At 54.3% G+C, this 23446-nt stretch overlaps 6 protein-coding genes across 6 annotated transcripts; 1 reads left to right on the top strand and 5 right to left on the bottom strand.

Moving 5' to 3' along the window:
* Positions 1-174: 174 nt before the first annotated feature.
* Positions 175-1717, top strand: J4E87_003234 (uncharacterized protein; the record flags this gene model as incomplete). Its single annotated transcript, XM_049374863.1, has 4 exons — positions 175-220; positions 267-884; positions 933-1334; positions 1431-1717. 4 exons carry the CDS (start codon positions 175-177, stop codon positions 1715-1717), a joined length of 1353 nt encoding a protein of 450 aa, XP_049235854.1.
* Positions 1718-5966: 4249 nt separating this feature from the next.
* On the bottom strand, positions 5967-7610 carry J4E87_003235 (uncharacterized protein; the record flags this gene model as incomplete). The annotated part of the gene is made up of 5 exons (XM_049374864.1): positions 5967-6015; positions 6076-6478; positions 6532-7039; positions 7095-7249; positions 7385-7610. 5 exons carry the CDS (start codon positions 7608-7610, stop codon positions 5967-5969), a joined length of 1341 nt encoding a protein of 446 aa, XP_049235855.1.
* A 1831-nt stretch (positions 7611-9441) lies between these two features.
* On the bottom strand, positions 9442-11778 carry J4E87_003236 (uncharacterized protein; the record flags this gene model as incomplete). The annotated part of the gene is made up of 1 exon (XM_049374865.1): positions 9442-11778. One exon carries the CDS (start codon positions 11776-11778, stop codon positions 9442-9444), a length of 2337 nt encoding a protein of 778 aa, XP_049235856.1.
* Positions 11779-14803: 3025 nt separating this feature from the next.
* On the bottom strand, positions 14804-15982 carry J4E87_003237 (uncharacterized protein; the record flags this gene model as incomplete). Its single annotated transcript, XM_049374866.1, has 1 exon — positions 14804-15982. One exon carries the CDS (start codon positions 15980-15982, stop codon positions 14804-14806), a length of 1179 nt encoding a protein of 392 aa, XP_049235857.1.
* A 1180-nt stretch (positions 15983-17162) lies between these two features.
* On the bottom strand, positions 17163-19437 carry J4E87_003238 (uncharacterized protein; the record flags this gene model as incomplete). The annotated part of the gene is made up of 9 exons (XM_049374867.1): positions 17163-17805; positions 17866-17980; positions 18031-18138; positions 18224-18303; positions 18354-18516; positions 18577-18598; positions 18657-18829; positions 18879-19014; positions 19075-19437. 9 exons carry the CDS (start codon positions 19435-19437, stop codon positions 17163-17165), a joined length of 1803 nt encoding a protein of 600 aa, XP_049235858.1.
* Positions 19438-21690: 2253 nt separating this feature from the next.
* Positions 21691-22125, bottom strand: J4E87_003239 (uncharacterized protein; the record flags this gene model as incomplete). Its single annotated transcript, XM_049374868.1, has 1 exon — positions 21691-22125. The coding sequence occupies one exon, from the start codon at positions 22123-22125 to the stop codon at positions 21691-21693; it is 435 nt and encodes a 144-aa protein (XP_049235859.1).
* Between the last annotated feature and the right edge of the window lie 1321 nt (positions 22126-23446).

The raw sequence follows: 23446 nt of genomic DNA on the forward strand, positions 1-23446 counted from the left end.
CAGGGATGAGGAGCATGCATGACGTATGACGGAGCCGCGTTCAAGATGTCTAGAACGCGGTTTCTTGGTACAGGACCATAGACTACCAGATTCTGTCCTCCCTTTTCGCTGTCATTACGATACTTTGACGTTCCAGCACCAACTTCCTGAAGCTTACGTTGTTGTTATTTCGATATGTCGGCCGTGGACCAACTCAAGCAGCAGAATGCTGCGCTGCAATGTATGTTGGTAGATGATGTAAAGGACGGGGGCTAATGCGCGCTCAGCAAGTGTTGGAAACATTTCCAAAGTCGCTGGATCGACCGCGACGAAGCCGGCTTCTGCGACTCCGGCAAAGACAGCGACGTCAGCTACCAAAGCTACCCCTGTGAAGAAGCCCGTTGCGACAGCTACGGATACCGCAGGATCAGCTGCTGCGCCAGCGAAGAGAGTACCGAGGAAGCTCAATGCAGCGGGCGCGTCGGCTTCAACGCCAGTGAAGACCACGCCCGTGAAAGCGACCCCAGCAGCATCCTCAACACCAGTAAAGAAGCCCGTAACCGCTGCTTCAGCAAGCAAGCCCGCCTCCACCACCACACTCGTAAAGAAGACGCCCGTCACAGCAGGCAAAACACCAGTCAGCGAAGCCTCCAAGCCCGCCCGCCAACGCACCCCCCTCGGCACCACGAAGCCGCTGCCCATACGCAAGAACCCCACAACCGGTGCCGCGCAATCGCAGCCCGCAAGCGCAGTCAGCAAGGCGCCCGTGAAGAAGACAGCCACCACCGCAGCAGCGTCTTCTCCCGTTGCAAAGACCACCCCAGCAGCGAAAGCAAGCCCCGTCAAGCGCACACCCACCAAGGTAAACCCCGACGGCACAGCGCCCACCAAAGTAAACATCGACGGTACCTACCCAACCCCTCTTGACGTAATACTAGCTCATCCCGCTCCAGGCCAACCTACTCCTCAGTCTACCATTGCTACCGCGAAGAAACAGCCGGGTATCGTGGGTAAAAGTGTTAACACCGCTACGGGCACGCTGAATAAGACTGTTGGGACGACGACGGGTGGTTTGAATACCGTTACCGATTCTGTGACTACGGGTGTGAATAACACGGTTGGTGGCGTGACGGGGTATGCGGGCAAAGGACTTGATAAATTGCCCGGTGGTGTGGGCAAGCCGGTCAAGCATGTAACTGATAATGTGGGTAAGACGGCGACGGGCGCGGTGGATAACGCGTATTACACTGTTGGGTCTGCGACCAAGGGGCTGCAGGGCACGGTTAGTAAGACGACGGGGGCGATTGGTAGGGGTGATGCGAAGGGGACTGTTGCTGGGGCGAGCAGTGGTGTTGGTATGTTCCCCTTTTTTCCTATCTCTTACTCTTACTTCGCTACGTCGATATGCGCTTGTCATGTATGTCTGAACGCCCTTCTAACACCCTCCACAGGCAACACAGTAACAGGCGTAGGCAAAGGCGTCGGCAACACCGTCGGCGACGGTCTCGCTGGCCTGGGCAACACTGTCGGCGGCCCTGTCGGCGGCGTCGTCGGCAACGTAGGCAAAGGTGCTAACAACGCTGTTGGCGGCATCACCAGCGGCGTCGGCGACGGTGTTAGTAAGCTGGGCAAGGGCGATGTGATTGGTGGTGTGGGCAGTACCCTGGGTGGTGTGGGAAAGGGTGTGGGTGGCCTGTTGGGCGGTATCACGGGGTATGGAGAGGATAAGGAGAAATGAAGGTGCAAGGTTGAGAGGTGGTTGGCGGGGGTTGAGGAGGGTGATGAGGGAGTGGAAGAGTTGGAGGAGGGACAGGAAGAGAAAAATAAAGAAGAAGACGCAAGAGAGGGCGATGGTGTGCGCGTAGAAGGAGGAGAAAGAGAAGCGAATGTGAAGGCCGATGTTGTTGAGGAGGAGGGGTTGAAAGCAGATTCCGTGCATGGCGGAGGGGGATAGTAAGGAAACCTGATATTATCGCATGTACGTCTATGTAAACTGTTATTCATCATTACTGTTAGCTTACCAACATCTCCTCTACGTCTTCCCAAAGCTTTCTAATGCTCGAAACGAAGAGAGAGAGAGAGCGGCAAGGTATGCGGGCGGCATGTCCCCCTATCTCACAATAGAACCCAACGCCATATTCCAAACCCACCGGCAGAAACGGCGCTGTGTTGCACAGCCTAACTAACGCTCATCCGCCCTCCTCGCTTGGAAACAAGCCACAACTGGCACGAAACCTCGCGCTGATCACTTTGGAGAAATAACGCCGAATCCGCTCCTTCTGCGGTGGATATATTATACGCGGTATACGGTATTGCGGGACTGGGTTTGGGGCCTGAGTTCGGGGGTTGGTCTTGTTTTGATGGGTTTTGATGGAGGGGGTGTAGTTGGGTCTTGAGAATGAGGTGATGGGATGAGAGGTTGGGGGAAGGGGTGGTAGTGATGATGCTGCTTGTGGTATGGGAGGAGGGCAGCCCGTGGACGTAAAGACTAGTGAAATGCTGTGTGAGGCATTTTGCGGTAGACTTGCAAGTCTTTTCCACGTTGCCATGTTCAAGTCGTATGCACCGTATGTGAAAAAGGTCGGTGGTACTTAATCATCCACGCTATCTCACCCCAAACCCAACGAATTACCAAGCTCCCCATCTGGTTACCCAACGGCCCTTTCCAGCACGCCTAACACACCGGCTTTGGTCAAGAAATTGAACCACAAACCTGCGCCTCTTTTTGCGTCGTCACCTCAGCCACTAACCCAGCACCACGTCGGCGCTTGCCCCGCTAACCATCTCGTGTTCCCAAACGCACTCACCCAGAATTGTAATTATTCGCGAACTGGACTTTCGGAGTCTACGCCGGTCCGCGGTGTTATGGACGCAGGTCTAAATGTCCGATATACGCTGCGGGGGCTGTGATAGGTAGGGTAGGGTCGGTTTCGAAACTTGATTAGGCTTTCGGGAGGCACGTTGCGTCCGGACAGGGAGGGGTGTGAGGGATTTTGAAGGGCTGCATGGTCTGAGAGCCGGGAATATCGTGGCTTGCGCGTCAGGGTTTGTGGAGGGATAAGCTTTTTGAGAATGCTTGGTATCGTTTTGACAGGTGTCTAGGAAAGCTTGGTATCATGGCTGGTGACGATCGGGGAGTCGTTGCTCCTATCAGCTTGGAGATGGGACTTTTTGATCAGGCGATTTGCTGCTTAGCTTGCATACATGGGCATACCTGCACCACTTTGCTTTCGTGGCATCAGTTGCACGCAGCAAACAATTTCCCCTGAGGAAGACATCAGGCAACATCTCACGACACGGCACACTCAGCCAGCTATTCCCGGCTTTAACACTGCAGCACGATCCCCAGGATCCCCCCAAACCACTCTCGTAACCTTCCAGATTTGTTTCGCGCATCATCAGCCCTTTTTGACGCCAGCGCGTCGACTCAAGCCACAAGCACAGACACGGAGAGCTTACGCACTAACCCCATCCCAGCCGCAAACCAGTCGATCAGGGACCAATCCGCCTACATCCCTCGCAACGTGCACGGAAACGTGTGGCTGAGCTAGGCAATTATCACCGGCACTATCCTCCCTTCACGAAACGTGTGGAACAATAGCGCGTGCGACGACACCGTACCGGTGTTCCTTCTGGCGACGGTCTTGAAGCTGGAAATGTGACTATCGGAACTATTGGCTCGCCGGAGCCGGCGTATAGGATGACCACCGTTTCCGGGCGGCCGCTCATGCAGCAGCGTGAATATCTGTCGTGTGAGACTTGATTATGTGCCTGGGAAAGTCAGGATCGCTGCAAGGGTCCTGAGCTCTCGTGTGTGGAATTCACTCACATCTGGGCCCCCCCAGTTAAGTTACCGAGGTTTAGCGCCACGCGAGGGTGAATGCAAGCTTGCGCATACATGCCCTGGTTCCAACGCTCATACCCACGCTTGTTTCGAACGGGTTCATAAGCCACTTCTGTCGCCCCCTCGACTGTACATGTGGCTCACGACGATTGTTACTTCAAGGTACGCAGATATTATTCATTGGTGAGTTGAGGATTGGGGGTGTTGTCTGTTTCGCTTAATCAAGAGGAGCAGATGTACGAGAGTGAGGGCTGCGCTAACGAGGGTCTAGATTGCTGCGCATAGCTCTTGGACCATATTACCTCCAACCCAAAGCAGCAGGTTGACTCTATATCGTGAGGTTTCTCCGCTCCGCCGCTGCGAATCTAGAGTCCGTTGGGTTTCCTCGTTTCGCCCAAATTCAACGCCCGCGATTTCAACCGCAACAACGAACCAACCTGCCAAACACACGACTACAACAACCATGCCGTCCAACCGACGAACCCCCCTCCTCCTCACCATCATGGCCCTCACCAGCGCATCTCTTGCCGCCCCCACACAACCTCACCCTACACCCCAACTAGAAGACCTCCAATGCCGCTGCCTCACCTTCTCCACCAGCCGCACCCCAACCCCATGTTCCTACCAAGAGCTGCTCACTCTAGACTGGGAAGCCGCCTTCTCCCTCTCCATCACCAACGCGCTCCCCATCCAATTCGCCAGCCAAACTACCATGGACACCTTACTCTCTATCCCAAAGCCGCTCCCGCTTGACCTGCTGCAGAGTATGCATGAGGGAGGGGAGGTTAGTCCTCTGGATCCGAGCAGCGGGGTCACAAGTGAGAATAGGGTTGTCTGTGGGTTCGGACAAGAGGTTGACGGGGTGAGTGGGAGGGGGAGGGGAGGCGTCGAGCAGGAGGTGCATTATGTGGGGACGGTGCTGGGGCTGTTTATGTTGGCTACGATGGTTTGGGTTGCGGGGGAGTGGGCGTGGATGAGGTGGGTTGCTGACGGCTTCCGAGAAAGAGACTTACATGCTAATATCTGGTACAGGTTCTTCTCGAGGACTGGAGCTATCATGCTGGAGGGCGACGAGAAGGCTCTAAGAGCCGAGTTCGACGCTCTGACAGCTGAGGTCAAGGCTCTGACCGCAGAAGTCAAGGCCGAGACGAGGAGGATGCCTACAGACTACTCTTGAGCAAATTCGACATGATCGGCTATCTGGTCGAACTACAAGACTATGTCAACATGTTCATTACGGGATTCCCATCGAAGCGGCGGCCTCATGGCACTCACACCCCCTCCCCTACCGGAAACAAGGACCACGACAGAGAAACGCTCGCACGACCTACTTCCTACCTACCCACCCACTACTAGTCATGATACCCTATTATTGCTATATCCTGGAAAATGAACCAGTTCACACTGCCTTCAATGGACACCCCGCTTCGTGTCTTCTCAGAGACACACATGGCGCGATGTCTCTCGCACGGCACCCCGCGTGGCTGCGCAGACCACTGCTTCTACACATACGCTTTCGCACTCTGTTCAGTGCATACCCCTCGCTTGGTGTCCTGACAACGGATTGGTATGAAGGCACCAGCATTGTCAGACATTGGACTTGCAGAAGGAGAGCCAGTGCCGTGACAATAGCCAGGGACAGGAAGGCGTGAGGGTGGTCTGGGATTTGCTTTGGAAGTTAGACGAGTCTACGAGATTTTGTAGCAATAGCGAAATGTTCACATATATCCATCCTTTTCTTTCATGTGTTTGCACCTACTTCAACCATCACGTGGCTAGTCTGCTATGTTGGGAATACAGCAATGCCACAAACCATGCATGTCACGTCGCAGAGTGACGCAAAACAAAATACACCGATGCATGCAAGTTTCATAGGTTTAGAGATTGTACATTTAGAACCAAAGTCATTTTATACTTGACTCTACATAGTATCCTGATCGGTCTGGTTTTAATCTCACTTCGCTCCTCTAGAAACCCCTTATCTGCTAGACAACGAAAACTCCAAAAACATGCACGCAAAATGGGGTATAAACGCTTTCAAAAGCTTTCTCCCGCCTATACTCCAGAAGATTGTTGAATGACGGACGAAGATCGACCGGTTGGTATACATGTAAAGTATGCGAGCGAGTCCGAGACATCAAGCTCAATGCGCCGATTCCGGGTACGAAAGTTGGATTTTGGGTTCGTAAAGCCTGCCAGATTTTGTTAGTACTCATAATCTTCACTCTGTACTTGAGATCGAAGCAACTTACATGAACGTCTCATACCGCACACCCCTCCTCCTCACCCTATTCCTCTCTTTCGCCATCCCATCCTCCCCACTCCCAGCAAACAACACCGGTTCCCAATCAACCACATCCCTCCACCTCTTCATGAGCTTCCGCCAATAACACGCTTCCGCCGCTTGCGTCAGATATCTTTCCCTGAATACCTGCACCGAGTTATCTGCTATGCGCTTCGCCTTTTCAGGGTGGTCGAGCAGATCTTCCATAGCGGATGCTAGATCGGAAAAGTCGCGTTCGACTTCGACGAAATTCTGGTTGGAGCCGTTGGAGCGGAAGAGGTAGTGGTGGTGTTGTATCCATTGGAGTTTGTGCGAGACGATTACGGAGCGGCAGAGTTGGCGGTATTTGAGGGAGCCGGAGTAGGAACGTCCTGAATGGGGTTGTTAGTATGCACAACTCTGTTAGTGGTTGGGGGTATAATACCTTCAGCGTGCGCAATGAACATGTAATTACACTGATCCACCGGCCCGAGAAACTGCTCTTTGAAATTTGGATCCGTCCATTTGAGTTGACCAACGTCGCTCCATGGCTTGCCTTTTGCTGCATCGAGGAGCGCTCTCCGCAGCTTAGGCGCGAAAGTGATTTTGCCTCTCCAGACTAGCTTCTCGATCTTTTGGTCCCACGACTCGACGGCTTCCCGTTGTACTGCTTCTTGAGCGACTTCGTCTAGTGTTCCCAGCGCGGGCATGTCCCAGCTCCAGAAGCCAAAGTCGGGTATTAACCAGAGGTTGTGGTCTTGGACGCGGCGGGTGAGGGACCATATCGGTTTGTGGGGTTGCGCAGGGAGGTCCTCTACGGAGAAGACGAATTCGATGTTTGGGATGTCGGCGGTTGAGGGGGCAGCGAGAACGGCGCGGTACATGGCGCTGAGAGTTGCAATGGCTTTTTGGCGGTTGACGTTATCGACCATGTGAGTCTCGAGGATGTAGAGCTGGTATATGTTAGCATGCGCTCAGCACTTTCCAATTGTCCAGGACTCAACAAACCTCTCTATCATAAACCATAGCCCTGACCATTCCCTTCGTAAGCTCGAAGCTATTGAGATCCGCCTGCGTCACCTTACCCCAGCGACTCCGCACCTTGACCGCACGCTCAATATCCTCATATTGCCCCGGAAAAGCGCTATCGCACTGCGCCTCATCTAGCCCATAATTATTCTTATCCCTTGGATACGTAAAAGTCCACAGTCCATGTTCCTCCAACTCAGTCGCATTAGTTGTGAGAATAGCCTGGTTTGCGGCGCAATCGAGACAAGTGTCGCAGGAAAAAGTCGTACTGAACTCGCATAAGCAGCGGCCGGCGGGCATGTACTCCTTGACCAGCGGGGGCAAGGACGGGTTCTGTGTGCGCGTGCCGTAGAGAATAGTGCAGATGATGAGGAAGAGGAGGGCGCATGCCGAGACGAAGAAGAAGGAGAGGACTTCTCCGCCAGTCGGACAGCGGCGACGGTATACAGTCTTGTCCTTCCGCTCCTCCACTATCCACATCTTCTTCATGAGCATGGGTGCTAGCGGGATCCGGGCGACGTGAACCGGAGCGACGATTGGGGGTGCGGGTAGCGTGGACACGCGAGCGAAATCGGTCGCGCGTGTCTATATTATCGAAATTGGGGAGCTTCGGAGCGTGGCTGGAGGCGACATGGATGGCGACACTACCAATATGAATATGTACAAGTGAAAGGGAAGCGAAGCGCTATGACGGCGTCGACGAGGAACGAGGGTCGGCACGCGACTGGCAGAGGTGAAGGGTTCCCAAGACGGTTGTGAAAAAAGAAGAGGGGCGGCGATGGGGACAGCCGGCGGGAGGAATGACGATAGACGCTTCACGGTGGAGTTGGCATGGTGATGGACAAGACGGGTTGCCCCCAATGGGAGATACGGTGAGGGCGTTGCGGAGTGCAGTGCGCGGCGGGATATTTAGATCGGTCAACGCTTAGTACATTACAGTAGTACGTATGACAGGGGCGAGAAGGTACCGACGCCTCCTCGTCGTTACCTCAACACTATGTCTCCAGATTGTTCGCAAGCAGATACTCTAACCTCGAGTGCAAAAGCTAGAAGAGTATAGACTACATCTGCATACAATACTGCACAAACGACCTCAACCACACACGCCCCGCCTTCCCCACGCGCTGTCCCTCGCATATCAAGCATTCGGCTGCACCCGCTGCACGATGCGAATACGAGCATAGGATCCTCGTCTATCAACTTCAGGCCCCCCGTGCCACTACCCTCCTACATGTACAACCTCAATCCTGCATTGCGTGACTGCATCCGTCGTGAGATGCGACCCTGCGCGCGCTTACCTTGGAACTGTTGAAGCACGCGCGGCCTCTAGCACCTGCCAGCCCAATCCAGTAAGGTGGCGCACGCGACCCACCTGCATTTCCTTGATATGTCATTCAAGCCACCTGCTTCAACGTGTCTCAACTATTGTCGAGACTATTGACCATGGCAATAGTGTAGGTATCATCATTATACCGGACTGCGAGCTCATGCATTTACATTTAGCTCCATACGAGTAGGTACAGTAGGACGCGTACGTCTTCTCATAGCGCATATACACATACTTGGTTGGTAGCGTCCCGCGGCAGTTGAAATGTAACCGACGTCAAAGCAAGTGTTGATCCATCGGGCATTAAATTCTTCTGCGTTTGTGGGTCGTGAGCCAGTTCCATGGTTGTCACACTCGTGGGTAAGTGGGTCACCCGTTGCATGTCTGCATCTGCGCAAGTGCCGGTTGTGGAGTACCCTTACATCATCGTACCATGTTGTGTGTGATGGGTGGAGCATACGAGAGTCATGGCAGATGTGAGGACGTTGGCTTTATGATTTTGATGGACATGCAGTCGAACGTGGCAGATAAAGATTTCACCCACATCCACGGAACAGTAGTCAATCACAGGATCCTCGAATCCCATACAATGCATTCACAAACTCCCCAAAACCGGCGCTCAACCCGTTGTACCCTACGAGGAGGCCATCAATGCTACGCGAAACACCTAGATGCAATAGTCGAGACCAACAAAAGAGACACTAAAACCATGTAACGTGAAGAAGCCACACTGAAGACGATTGGGCAAAAATATGGATAAAAAGGCTATGTACATGAGAAGCCCATAAGTAGTGAAAGAAGCTCGAAAAAGAAGGTAAGTAGGCAAAGAAGGGAGAAACAAGAGCCTAAGAAGTTGAAATCGCTGGGTGCTTCCATAGCAACCCAACGAGAAAAGTGGGATCAGCGACCAACAAGCCCTACAACAGACTGCAGGGAACATGTAAAAATGCCGAATGTATACGGCGGCGCTGATCCTCACCTGTACAAGACGTCTGTCGTCTACGCCGACAGAACATGCATATCCTCCTCATCCGCATCTTTGCGGATACCAAACGGTTGAAAGGCATTTGTCTTGCCTTTGTGAGCGTGTACCGCGAGTCCCATTTCGCGCATGCGTTCTGCACCGCGACCGGGAGCAGGACGCTTTTCTTTGGCACCTTTGCGGTGTTGCTTGCGGTACAGCTTCTCCTTGCGTCGTTGCCTCTTCTTCTCGAGCCCGACTTTGATGTCGATGGCGCGGCGGATGGGCATGTCGGAGCCGTCGGCGTCTTCGTCCTCGTCGAGGTCGAATGGGTTGCGCATGGTGATGGGGGTGCGTGGGACGGAGGCTGAGACTGTGGGTGCAGGGCGCTCGGCAATGCCGGCGAAGCGGATGGATGTCTCGCTGCGTTGACGCGTGGTCATGTTCACAGGGTTGACGGAGCCGCGACGTGTAGGTGGTGGAGACCTGAGGCGCATTGGAGGCGGAGGAGAATGGTGACGCTTGGGGGAGTTTCCAAACAGCTTGCGTGGTGGCGGAGACCGGTGCACAGCGCGCTTTGCGGGTGGAGGAGATCGTAAGCGCTTCGGTGATGGCAGAGGAGAACGCTTCTTTGAAACCTCTTTGCGGCGACCTCGTCCATCGATGTTGACGGGGTCCATGCGGCCATGAATCATGAGATGATCAGTCTCGGAAGCTTTCTCATCTTCAGAGACCTCATCCTCATCATCGTCAGGAAGCTCCGGATCCGATGTCGGGAACGTAGGGTCGATGTCCTGTGGAGTAGGCTTGTGCTTGGCCGCACGTCGACGTTCGAGTGTCGACATGTACGCCGCTTCAGCCGGCCTGTCCTCATCAAGTGTACCGCAAACAAAGTCTGTGCTGTCTGGCAGCTCAGGGGTGGGAACGCGGATGTTGACCGGCTTCGATGACTTTCTGCGCTTGGAAGGCTTGTCCATGATCTTGAGACCCTCGCGGCTCTCCAAAGACCCAATCGATGATTCAGAGACGGTTCGGTGAGTCTTCAGTCGAAGCTGTTCCAGATGCTCTACAGATGTCGCTGCAGTTGATGCTCCAGGCGCCCACCAGTCGTAGTCAGACCCGGCATCGCTATCATCGTCTGAGACGGCAAATCCGTTCTCATCATCAGTCTGGAAACCCTCATCAGTCGCATCGCTGTACGCGGCGTCTTCATCCTCGTCTAGCAGATCGTCATCGTCGTCATCCATTTCGACGTTGTCCTCATCGTCGTCCTCGTCCTCTTCATCGATGGCTTCCTCTTCTGCAACCTCCTCGCCCAGCTTTCGCAGGTTGTTCTCAATCTTGAGCGTATCCTGAACCGTAAGCCGGCTTCTATGGCAGGTAACTTCTTGAGTCCACTCTTCGACCTCCTCTTCTGAGCTAGCAAACTCGTGGAACCGGTATGCTTCACAGCGGGCAAGGTCGGAGTTGGAACTCAAGCGCCGCGTGTGATCAACCGGGCGGACTTTACGCACGCTCACGGGGGAGTTGTTGCGGACTGTAGAATCGGAGTCGCGATGGACTTTGGTGGTTGGCTTGGGAGACGAGGGTATCCGGCGTGGTGGCGGTGCGGGGCTGGCCATGCGGCGGGGTTTCGGCGCTGCTTCTGTAGATGGCTTGGACGGGCACGCGAACTTGATGGTGCAGACGCGCTTGGGAGGTTCCTCGGTCTGTGGAGCAGGCACAGGCGCTGGCTTTGCAGGTACCTCTGCTGGCTTCTTGTCCTCCTTGGGCCCGCACGCAAACATGATGCGCCTCTTCCTTCCCAGAACAGCCTCGATGCTCTGCTCGGTGCTCTGAGCAGGCGCGGTCTTGGGTACTGGGGTGATGTTCTCGTCGTCGTGTGAGACCACGGAGATGGGTAGCTCCAACGGCTTGTTGTTGAACGTGGGCAGCATGCTGTGGAACGCTGCCGAAGGAAGTGGCGGGCTCGGCGTGCAGGGCCGTGTGCCAGGGCTCGTGAAGCCTCCATCGCTAGTGAGATCTGCGGTGCCACTGTTGTTACTCCATGTCGAGACGCACGACATGCCGCGGACGGGGCTCGCATCCGAGTGTTCCTCAACAGGCGAGCTCGCATTCGAGCCCGACTTGAGCGCGGAGGTGAGGAGCGATGCTTTGCGATCGATTACGGGTTTCGATTTAGTGAAGGATGTGGAGGAGGAATGCTGGAGCACCAGGGGCGCAGGGCGTTGCGCGCGAGGTTCAGGGGGTTCGTCTAGGTCGCCGACCGCCTCCTCCTCTGCCGTCATATCTGGCGGACATGTGTTCGACATGTTCTGCTGTGTGTTTACTTGCAACGCGCCCTGTCTAGCAAAGTAATCCTGCTCGTTCGCCATGTGTTCTGTAGTCGGTGGTGTATCGATCGAGGAACGTGCGTGGGGTCGGTGCAAGGTCGTGTATCAGATTCAATTGCTGAGTGCGAACAATATTTCGAAGTGATGCCGTAATAGTGAAGTTGTGTGGTCGTGATGCAAGCGGGTGAGGCGTTTCACGATTTCTTTTTGGCGCAATGCACCTGCGGCAGCGTTCCTGGACCCTCGTTAGAGCAGGCGGCGTGCTGTGTCGATCGTGTCGAGTGCAATGCAATTAGAGGCGGTTCGGCGGATTACTGCTGGGCGGTATGGATGGGTGTGTGGGAGAGTGGGGCCCCAGTGAGGCGAAGTGTTATAATATGGACAGAAACATGGTGGAGCAGTGTGTGAGGAGCCTTGGGTGGAACTAGAAGCGGGCTCGAAGACGTGTCAGAAGCGACAAGCGTCGGGCAGTGTCGAGTGGGAAGGGGTACCTGGAGAGGATGAGGTCGAGTTCCCACAGCGACAGCGACGTGTGGCGACGGGCCGCAGGCTAGCAGAGGGCCCGTTGACAAGTGCGCGAGTGAGCGGTGCTAGGGAGGGTGCAGATCGAAGGCCAAGCTGTGCTGTCAGGCGACTTCAGACTGCAACAGTAGTGGCGCAACACAGGTGGGACTGGTCGTAGGAGAGAGGGAGCGAGGAATTTGATATGCGCTCTGGCGGCTCGGCACCAGAAGGTCTGCAAAGCACAAACAGTGGGTAGCCGGCATTTTAATTCGCGCCCACGCCCGCGCAGCCAATGCCACGCCCGGCCTTTGTCAATTGTGCACTGGTCTAGCAATGCACCTGCTCACGCTGCCACACCTGCCCTTCCGTGACACGAGCCCTCTGGCCGTCAGATTCGGCAATCTCTGCGCGCAGTCACCCTCACTCATCAACAATCAATGAACTTTGTTGCGACCGTTGTATTGCTTTGTTATCGCCTTTGTTGTTGATTATTGACTTCCTCCCCTTGTCAGTGCGGAGATGACATCTGCGACTAGAATACTCCAGCACCTAGGAGTATGCCAAAGCAGGTTTCATCCCTCCAGCACAGCCGATGCAAGACGCAATCGAGCAGCGCAGCCCATGCAATGTTGAATTCCGCAAGCTTCGGAAGCAGGACCCTGATCAACGCGACGCCGCCGACAACGCCCCGCTAGCCAGCCCTCACACCTTCTTTTGTACCATCTGTCCGACGTCGCATGCATCAACACGACCACATGCACGCCCTCTGCTCAACCCCAAGCACAGCGGCTTGATGCCATTTTCCTCAAATGCCTCATTCCTCGCCATGTCTCCATACCTCCTTCTCCCTTCTCTCAGCTCCACATGGCAGCTTCATCTCTTGCTACCACCTCCACACCGCTACTTGACCGCTTCTCCTACACCCGCGCCTCACCTTAGTCCAAGAAGGACGCGTCTACCTGTAGAAAGTAGTCCATCATCTGACTCCATTCAAGCCTCAAGAACGGGATACCGGTTTAAACCACCGTGCTCTGCCGCCAATCTGCAGCTGCACGATACTTGTCGTGCAGTGCCCAGCAAGAGGGTCCATCTCACGTCTGGGGTTCCGTTCGCTGAGACGCAGTATAACATTTCGCCAGCAAGCGCCTCAGCCGGCTCCAAACGAGCCTGTCCCAATCGCCGACATTGTATTCGCGGGGAAGGCACCCGTACCCCATGACGCGTGACGCTCCTGCTTAACAACCCCCACGCGTGGTTTTCGCGCCAATCAATACCAGCGTCCTGTTGCTTCGTACTTCTCCATACATACGTATCTGCTACGGCTGTGTAGGAGGAAAAGGTACCCCACACAACTTACGCAGTGTACAGTACGACAGCTTGGGTATTACCCGGTATCCGGCACGGCTTGCTACTTGCGGTCAGGCCTGAACAGCTGTCTGCCGTCCTCTTACATCTAATCCTTGTCTCTGCATCGCGATATGACGTAGTTCCTCCCTTCATTCCCGAACAACCGATCCTCACATGCGCGTGATATCAGCAGCGTCGTAAACACACATACATCGACGCTCTCCTCCACCACGACCACGTGTTGGAATGTGGAGAGACGGGCGTTCAGCGTTCAAGGTTGCTCTTACCCCTCATTTGCTAGTTTGACTCCGCAGCGGCGCGCGTACTAATGTTGCTTGCTTGCGCCATACTTGCCTGAAGTGTGCAGTGTGGTTTCAAACTGGCTAAAACGTTAGAAGCCGAGTTACTCGTCGCGACATGCGAAGAGCTAGCAGTGACAGACTGGGATGTTGCTTTGCTGCGAACAAGACCCTTTGATCCGTAATGGGTGAAGAAGTATATCAACAGCACTACAGTATGTCTGCACACCTCTAGACCTGGCCGTTCACATCGTACTATCATTCCACATCACCAGACACTCTATCCCTCCTTCCCCCCCTTCTCTACCGCACCAATCCCATCTCACCCATCACCCACCGTCACACAACAACGTCCCCGTCCCGTTCATCCCGCACCACTTGCGCTGTCAAGCCAAGCCGCCTAAGCAACACACAACCTTCCCCCCAAGACACTCCTTACTTCAGCCAAGCGCCTCGGCATTTCTCCTAGTCATCTGCTTGTTTCACGACCCGCTGATCGAGTGGGAGTAAGACCGAATACAGGAGACTGAAGGGCATATATGTGGGAAGCTGGGGTGGTTCTGGGGATTGGTTGTGAAGGTGTGAGGGTGTGAGGATTACGGGGTACGGTAGGCGTATAGGGAGTGTCTGGGGTCTGGGTTTGGGTTTGGGAGGTTGTGTTTATGTGCTTGTCTTGTGTGGGAAGTAGGAGCGTGAAGTGTCTGGTGTGTTGTGCGGTATGTATTTATTGGAATAGATGCTCACTGTCAAATATAGATGTATAGACGCTTGTCTCGTACCTGAACCAGTCTGTGTGCAAAGGTCTCGCTTTTGTACTAATGACTTTATTACAAAACGTACAACTCTCTATACTGACGCTGCATGCACGTCAATAATACCACCTAGAGAATACTGACAACACCCATCCACTACCCCCCTCACACATCCTCACCAGGTATACTCAGCCTCCTCAACTCCTGAATCTGATTCCCCAGCTGCCGCTTCTCAACCTGCAACTCCTTCTTCCAATTATCCCTGACAAAATCCAGCGTCCGTGCAAACACCAGGTCCCTCTCACTGCGCTCATGCTGAGGCACAAAAGTATCCGGGAACTGCGTCCAACCATGTCTGCACCCAGGCGCGTGCCACACTTCCATGCCTCCGTTCTGGCTACTGGGCACATTGTCCGATCCCGCTTGTCCACCTTGGCGTCCGTCCCAGTCGCCTGAGCGCCCGTCGCCGAAGCGTACAGGCCCGTTCCAGTCGTTGTTGTTCATCTTGTCGACCCAGACGTCGCTTTGCACGGCTAGGGTGTCTTTTTCGGGTAGGACGAGGAGGATGGCGGCGTTCTTCTGGATGTGCATTGGGTCGTTCAGGCCGGGGCTGGCTCGCGGGTGCGGTCGTAGTTTGCGCGGGAGGTAGGTCGGGCCCATGATGGAGAATAGGCCAGGTGCTTTCGGCTTCTGTTTGTGGTGGTCGTCTGGTCGCAGCGCATTGGGTAGTGGCTTCATGGGACGCTCGTGTGGGAGTAGCCGTGCGTCGAGCGAAGGGTAGAATAGGAGGAGCGGCAGCATGCGGGGCTGTGCTTGAGGGGGAGGAAGGAGAGAGGGCCACGACTCGAAGGGATCGTCTAGGATCGTGGCTCGGCGGTTTTCGGGCATGATGGGCGACATGGTGTCTGCATGCGCAGGCTCATTCGTGCGCGAGCGAGGACCGAATGTAGTCGACATGCCGAGCTCAGGACAGGGCGGTACTGATATAGCCATGTTCAAGGCAATATTTCCTCCTGCCGAAAAGCCTGAGATCGCGAGACGTGTAGGGTCGAGGGTGATGGTCTTGACGTGCTCGAGATGTGTTGCAAGAGGTTCCTTCTTCTTCTTTTCCAGTGCGCCATCCCGTACTATGGAGTAGTATCGCTGAATTTCCTCTCTAAGGACCTTGCCGGCTTTCGAAACTCCACTCGTGTCTAGGATCGCGGACAGCACGTCTTCCGCGTCGTGAATAGCGGCGGGGAATTGGTGGAAGGGTCCGATGCGATAGGACACGCTGATGACTACGGCTCCGAGCTCGCGCGACATCATCGACGCATACGGGGCTTGCTCCAAGGGCGATCCCATTATGAAGCCTCCGCCTGGTTTTGTTAGTCATGAGCGTCCTCGGAAACATTCCGGCTTCCCTACCATGAAAATCCAGCACCACAGGCACACGCCATTCCCCAGTCTCTTTCCTCTCCTGGTCGCCATTGCCCTCAAGATCGACCGGTTTCGGCGGAACAAAGACGTAGCAGTAGATGAGGTTGTCCTTCCGACTCGGCAGCGATATGAGGAAAGGATGCGGCCCCTTAGGCGACGTGACGTGTAGGATGGAGAGAGGAACGAATCGCGGTATTTGGACAAGCGCAGTGCTGGATGCAGTCAGTGTCGGCCTCGCGCATTAATCATTACGGAATATCCTACCGCCATTGTATGTGGAAGGGGAGGCGGAAAAAATAGGCAATCGAATGAAAATAGCTGCTCATCGTGATTATGACATGGAGGTGGACAGGGCGACGGCGTTCATGACGCGGAGGACTCGTTGTATGCGGCTGCGTCACGCATTGAATGCTGAGTGAGCAATGTGCGTTGCGCGTTCAAAAGGACTAAGGGGGACGCGGACTGTGTGCCCAGCTGGAAGGCACGGAAGCCATGGTCGGGTGTGACGTCAGATGTTTTCCGCGCTGCGATGCGTTACAGGGAGATCGTGCGTTGCCGAAATTGTTGATGGTGTTTCAAGCCGGCCCCGGCTAGGCCAAAGCTTGATTGCGCGAAGCATCGCAGGGGTCATCCACCACACCTAGGCACTTCCCATTAGCACTGTCTTGTGTCAGTTCATGCCCAATGTAGATGCCTTCTGGTCCTGATTTTGACAACTCCGGGGCATACGGCTATGCGAAAGGACCCGTTCAAGTGAGCGCGCTTGTTACTACACCTGGAAATGTCAAGAGTAACGAACGTCACATCACGAAAGCATTGGGAAGCACATGAATTACAGATTTACTCTGAGATTTGATATATGTAGACTAGCTGACCATGAACATCATGCCACATATCAGCGGTACTGCACCCTGCAACTTATATGCAAGGCCCTGGACCACCGCGAAGGAGAAGTCGTTTTCGCGTCATGTCGTGAAGCGTGAATCGTTGGCGCAAGCACTCAGCCTGAAGCCGTGGAGGCGCAGGCGACGAAAGCAAGCCGCATGAAGCAGGCTAGCTAAGCACTTTTGGAAGACGGTGAAGGACTGTGGAGAACCAAAGCAGCTTACCAGGCAGCGGCCTTGTCGTCGGCATCGGCATCAGCAGAGAAGCCTCCTCCACCTCCACCGAATCCGCCGTCATCGCCACCGAATCCAGTATCAGCGGCAGCCTCTCCACCGAAGCCAGTAGCCTCAGCGTCGAAACCTCCCGCGTCACCACCGCCAAAGCCACCACCAAGATCGTCATCAGACTCATCGTCAGTGCCGTCGTGCCACTCGATAGTGTTGGGATCCTCGGGCATGTGCTCTTGGAGAAACTCTGGAATTGTCTGCTTGCTCTCGCACAGAATCTTGCAGAGGTCTTCGCCAATATCTTCATTGCGGTCGTTGAAGAAAGACGTCGCCTTGCCCTCATTACCGATACGCGCGGTACGGCCAATGCGGTGGATATACTCAGTAATGCCGTCATGCATAGTGGAAGGAAGATCGTAGTTGATTACATGCTTGACGTTGGCGACGTCCAGACCACGCGCAGTGACTCCGGTAGCGACGAGAATGGGGCAGCGGCCGGTACGGAATGAGCGAAGAGCATCTTCGCGCTCACGCTGTGTGCGGTCTGAGTGGATCGAGGTGACAGGCATGCCCTTGTTGTAAAGGAAGTCATCGACCATGTCGCACTTCACCTTGGAGTTGGTGAAGACGAGGGTACTGCAGTGACAGAGTTAGCATCTTGCGCTCGTCGTAGATGTCAGAGGGGATTGTACGTACCGCTGAGGGCCTTCACTGAAGATCAAGTCAAACAGTGCCTGGCTCTTGGCACTCTCCTCTGCGAAGATGACCTGCTGGGTGATGTTTTGATGGGTGCTGCCAACCCTACCGACCTCTGTATATTGTGAGTGGGTTGTTGGTTAAATTGAGGAAGTGGAAACATACTGATCCGGACGCAATCCTCGTCCATGTATTCCCGAGTCAGGCGACGAGCTGACTTGGGGAACGTGGCGGAGAACATGAGATACGTGTGGTCGGCGTCGTCGTTCTGGTCTAAGCGGTTGTCAGTATGTGATACAAAAGATGATCCAGCAAGTAGTTCTTGGAAGTCCATATTGGGAAGAGTGTGTCGACATACCTGAACCAGCGAACAACTTCTCCATAGCCTCTTCCCAACCAGTGGAGAGAAGCTCGTCGGCCTCGTCAATTACGGTGAACCTGTTCGTGTTAGTCAGTTATAAAGTACCTTACAAAATTGCTTGACTTACTTCAGGCGGTTGAAGGACAGCAGGTTGATGTTAGACATGAAGTCCATGAGGCGACCCGGAGTCGCGATGAGAATATCACAGCCCATCTCGAGCTGTTCCCGCTGATTCCTGCTGGGGGCGCCACCGTAGATGACGCAAGGACGCAGCATAGTACGGTAGCACACTAAACGGAGGGTATGAAGTCAGCATGTGTCTCACATGAATTTCGTACCGGGGTACCTACGACGACGCGCCTCGTCAAAGATCTATCACGAAACCAGGTCAGTGTACGTTCAGCATGTACTTCATATCATGGAAACTTACCTGACAAGCAAGCTCACGCGTAGGGCAGACGACCAGGACGAGAGGCTCCGCACGGACTTTGTCGGTGAGAGGGTTGTAGCGGACCGGGTTGGGGCGCGGCGCAGCGAGTTGACGGGCCTTGCCCATGAGCTTGGACAGAATCGGGAGGAGAAACGCAGCAGTCTTGCCGGAACCTGAATAGTGTTAGTAGGAAGTAGAGTGAGTACAGACGAGGCGACTTACCAGTCTGTGCAACGGCGACCACGTCGTGTCCAGTTAAGATAGCAGGGATGCAGTAGGACTGAATCGGGGTCGGGGCATTGTACTGGCACAACTTGACGTTGTCAAGCATGATCGGGTGGAGACCGGCATCTTCGAACTGACAAAGGTTAGCAAAGAAGCACGCGAAGACCTGCAGGCCCAAGTTTCAGTGACTTACGTTGCGGACGGGGCTGATCTTGGTGGGACCCGAGAGAGTCACGTCGAACGAGAGCGCCTTGATTGCACCACCGGCGCGCTGGAGATACTGGTCGGTGAAGAGCATCTTCTCGAGCTCAGGGTTGGGCTCTCCAACATCGCCGAACTCGTCGTCCCACTGGTAAATAGCAGCGTCCGAGAGCCAGACAGCAGTGTCGCGAGTATCGTCCTCGGCAGGAGTGCCACCAACGACTGTCTCATACTGGAAGGGAACTGGGTTGTTCCATCCGGCTTCCTGGGCGCGCGCAAGATCTTGAGCCTGCTGCTCCTTGCGGGCAGCGCCGGCGTCGGTCGCAGTCGCCTCGGGAGCTCCTGCGTCAGACATGACGATGAGGGGAGAAGGTAGTAAGTGTAGAAAGTGTAGCTATTGCTTGAACGAGACTGCTAATTGCAGAGTGGGTGAGAGTTGGGGATGTGGGGTATGGGAGTTGGAGGTGGTGGGGAGAAAAGCTTGCGTTGTTTATATGGACAGAAAGGGTAGGAGCTGTGCGCAGTAGCGTCCCTTAGCGCGCTTTCCCAAGGAGATACTGGTGCCTGGGTGACCACGACGATAAGCGAGAGACGAGAAGCTTCCACAATTGAGGTGAGTGAGGATAGGTGAAGGAGATAGTGAAGGGACTGCCGGTATCTGTCCTGCGGTATCGAGATGACATCGACGCACTGTACGATGACGCAGCAGTTTCTGGCAGCAGTGACGAGTGGACTGTCATCCCGGATCAAGCATGAACGACTCGACTCAAATTGAAGAAGCAGCTGGCCATATACAACCCGAGCTCTTATATCTAGTATGAAGGTACAGCGGTGAAGTGACGCTCGAGGCGATAGTCCCATGGTGAGATGAATGGTGAGATTTATGGAGATGGCGAGGCCCGCATGAGAAATTGTATCAGACTGAAAGTGATGTGTTGTTGGGCATGCAAATCGATTTACAACAGTACACATCTGACATGCTCGTTGCCGCTTTCTCACACAACAGGATGAGCACGGAACAATCGTTGCGGAGTGCAGCAAATAGCTATTGGCTTCCTTTCCTCTTACTTTGAACGAAGATGTACTTTTCTGCCTCTCGGATATGTGACAGTCAGGGCGCTTTGCGAATATGAGGACTGAGAAGTGACTTGACAATGAATTGGGAGATGTCGATAAGAATAGAAACGTTGCAATGGGAGATCTTCTTACATGTACACACGTACTGAACCTACCTAGGTATTATCGCATGATTCAGATTCGCAACAAGGCCAGTGTTGTCAAGACTCCGCTTCATCTCACAAGTCGTTGTGTAGGACCAACTTACATTTCCAACCCCTTGTGAGGTAGATGCAATACACACAGCCCAGACGGGCCTGTCTGCACATAGCACGACTCTGTACTGTATGTTACCTGTGACGTGTAAGATAGTACGGAATTGCGGCCGCAAGAAGTCGTAAATATGTAAAGAGATGCAGAAGACGTCTGCAGCAGTCGTCGTTAAGACGTGACCCAAGGAGGACACTATGCCTGAACCGAGCTGGCGTACCGTGCCTGAATCATGGATGGCGGGCCGACTGAACCAGACACGCGATGACGCGCCATGCATGCCGACTCCAACTTCGCTCACAGCCGCAATGCTCGTCTTCTTGACCATGACTTCCGGGATCGCGACGACAGAATGGTCATTGTCGGCTATACGTTCTGCGGTACACAGGGGAAGGCGCTACTGACAGACTTCTCCGCAGCTTCCTGAGCCCCTCGATCGCTCTCACGACCGCGACCGCGACCGCACGACCGCCTCTACGACAGCAACACATATCGGCCGCGTGTGCCATGATAGAACACTATGATGCCCTCACTACTATGCTGCTATTTGCGCGATCTCGACACTACCGACAGCAGCTTCGACAGCAGCCACAGCGCTGGCTCAGACACGCTTACCCACATGCATCGACGGTGCCTTCTCGTCGGTCATAGACACCTAGACAGTTTCGTAGGATCATGCGACTTCGGCTGACAAACAGGGCTGTGGCGCATAGATGTAGCGCTGAGAACGCACACGATACCCAGGAGCACTCTAAAGTGTCGGTGACATCACGTAGCTGCATAGGCTCCAGCGACCAGAGCGACGAAGTATCAGATTATTGTACTGCGGGATACAAAAACCTCTTCGCCATTAGGACACACGCCACCTCACGAGCGACCGAAACTTCTCGTTGAGGAACCCACACCAAAGTCGTCCCTCAGGCGTAGGCCCTTAGCCCGACATCGAAGCTATACCCTTGAAGAGACGGAAACGATCATGGACACGCAGCCATGATGGCGCGCGCTCCCTCTCTATACACAAGGCCACCTGTCGCATCTGTCATGTCGGAATTCGGCCACTGCAATGTGAGCCGCGAAGTCCAAGTGGTCATCAACAACCCTTTCAGATAATGAAGGATACAAGACGTTCCGGGAGTCACAGTCTTAGGCCTAGAAACCCCCCATAGTATGTTTCTTTCAACTAGAAGTTTGTCAGCTTTGTATCTCATGCGTGTTCCAAGAGGATGTTGCCTATCCACCAATGAAAAAGCATTGACTTCTTCCAAGTCGATGTGGATTGGGCTTACTTGTTGCGCTTCCATTTTGCAGGCGGTTTGCCCCAGCCTCCCAAGAGGTTGCTGTAACGACGTGGATCCATATTCGGATCCCACAGCGACTCTCCAGGACGGAGCGGCATGTACTGCTCGTCGCCCCTGGGGCCGTCGGGAACCGGCTTCTTCCTCTCCACCTCTGCAAGACCAAACGGCGGGTATCGCTCGTTGACCTTGGGGACGGTAGGGGCCGCCTTTTTTACCGCCACCTTCTCTGCCTCTTTCGCCGCTGCCTTCTTTCGCTCCGCCTTCTCTTGTTCCGCCTTCTGTCGTTCCTCCCTCTTTGCGAGAGTGACCTTGGTAGGCTCGAAGCCGCCTAGGTCGAAGCGCTTGGTCTTGCCGTCGACGAGACGGTTACCACCGAGAAACATAGCGCCGTGATGCGCGGAAGATCTCGAGTTGTCCATCTGATGTTACGTTGGCGTTACTTAACAGTCGCGGGGGTTAAAGCTTACCGCGGCGGAGACGTGCGATGCAGATATATCTGTTATTATGAATTAGTATGCTATTAGGTCTTCGTTGAGCTTCTCCCTAAATCAGGTAGCATTGTAGACATAGGTAGACTGCTACCCCGCTGTCATGCTTGTGTATGCTCGCGATGGCGCGACCGTGGTCTGATCGGATACCTCGAGGCGACTGCGAGACAGTTGAAGGGCATCGAGAGACTTACGGGTACTTGTGTGTCGGTAGCTGGGGTCCTTATTATAAAGGTGGCGTTGAGAGTGGTGCGGTGATTGTGTTAGGAGCACGAAGCAACAGGCAGATTTGCCTGGGAATGCTCGGACGATCTGTTTGCACCTCCGCACTCACCCCCATCACCTTGTACTTTGCCACCTCTTGGGAGCAGTGCATGCGACGCCGCTAGCCGCTGGCGCCTCCGAGATCCCTCTTGCTCATTGAGCCAGTTCGCCTCTCCGAAGGCAGTCCTCGGATACCGATCGATGTCCCCAGCTTGCGACACGCCTCAGACGGAACCGCTTTTCAACGAGGTCGCGAAGGAAGATAGCAGCAGGCCGAGTCATGCTCACCTGTTGTCTCTCGAGACAGTCGATCATCCAACGAGCATGGACTTGAACAAACAATTGAGATGTCAAGGCGGAGATACAGCAAATAGCCAGCCCGTTCATTAGCTGCCCGAGTCTTAGGGCAATCGGAGAAGTTAAAATGTCCTCAAGCTCGACAGACTGTCCTTAGTAAAGCCTGCAAGAAGTATCGCTGTAAAGCACGCCCCTCGATCTTCTGATATGCTAGGCCAAGTCAGAGTGCCCGCATAGATATGTAGGCATACAGTCCCCTGTGTTGTCACTTGCTCAAGTCTACATCCACCGTACCTTTGATATATTCTTCCAACATTCCTAGGGGCTATGCCTTCTGCATCTCCTTTTGACATGTGTCCCGTCGGCACAGTAAGCTTCTACTTGTGTAGCGTGCAATGGGCTGGCGAGCAACGTCAAGCTCGAAGGCGAGCTCATTATCTAACGCTTGTGAATTGCTGCATAAGATCTGCAGCATAGTTCCACAAAACGACGTTGGGCATCACACACATACGAATGCCCAGAGAGCTAAACATGTAGCCGAGTCAGCCGCTAAACGCGAGGCTGTCACGCATGTAGTTTAGGCGAAGCTTCTACAAAGTCGTTACCCTATGAATTTCGGGCCGACTTGGTATTCTAACAGTACATCATACCAATGCATTCCACCGTCTATCGTAAACAATTCTACGTTTGG

This window comes from Alternaria ethzedia (assembly GCF_023757985.1).
Source record: "Alternaria ethzedia strain BMP 0044 chromosome Unknown scaffold_5, whole genome shotgun sequence".
Taxonomy (NCBI): Eukaryota; Fungi; Ascomycota; class Dothideomycetes; order Pleosporales; family Pleosporaceae; genus Alternaria; species Alternaria ethzedia.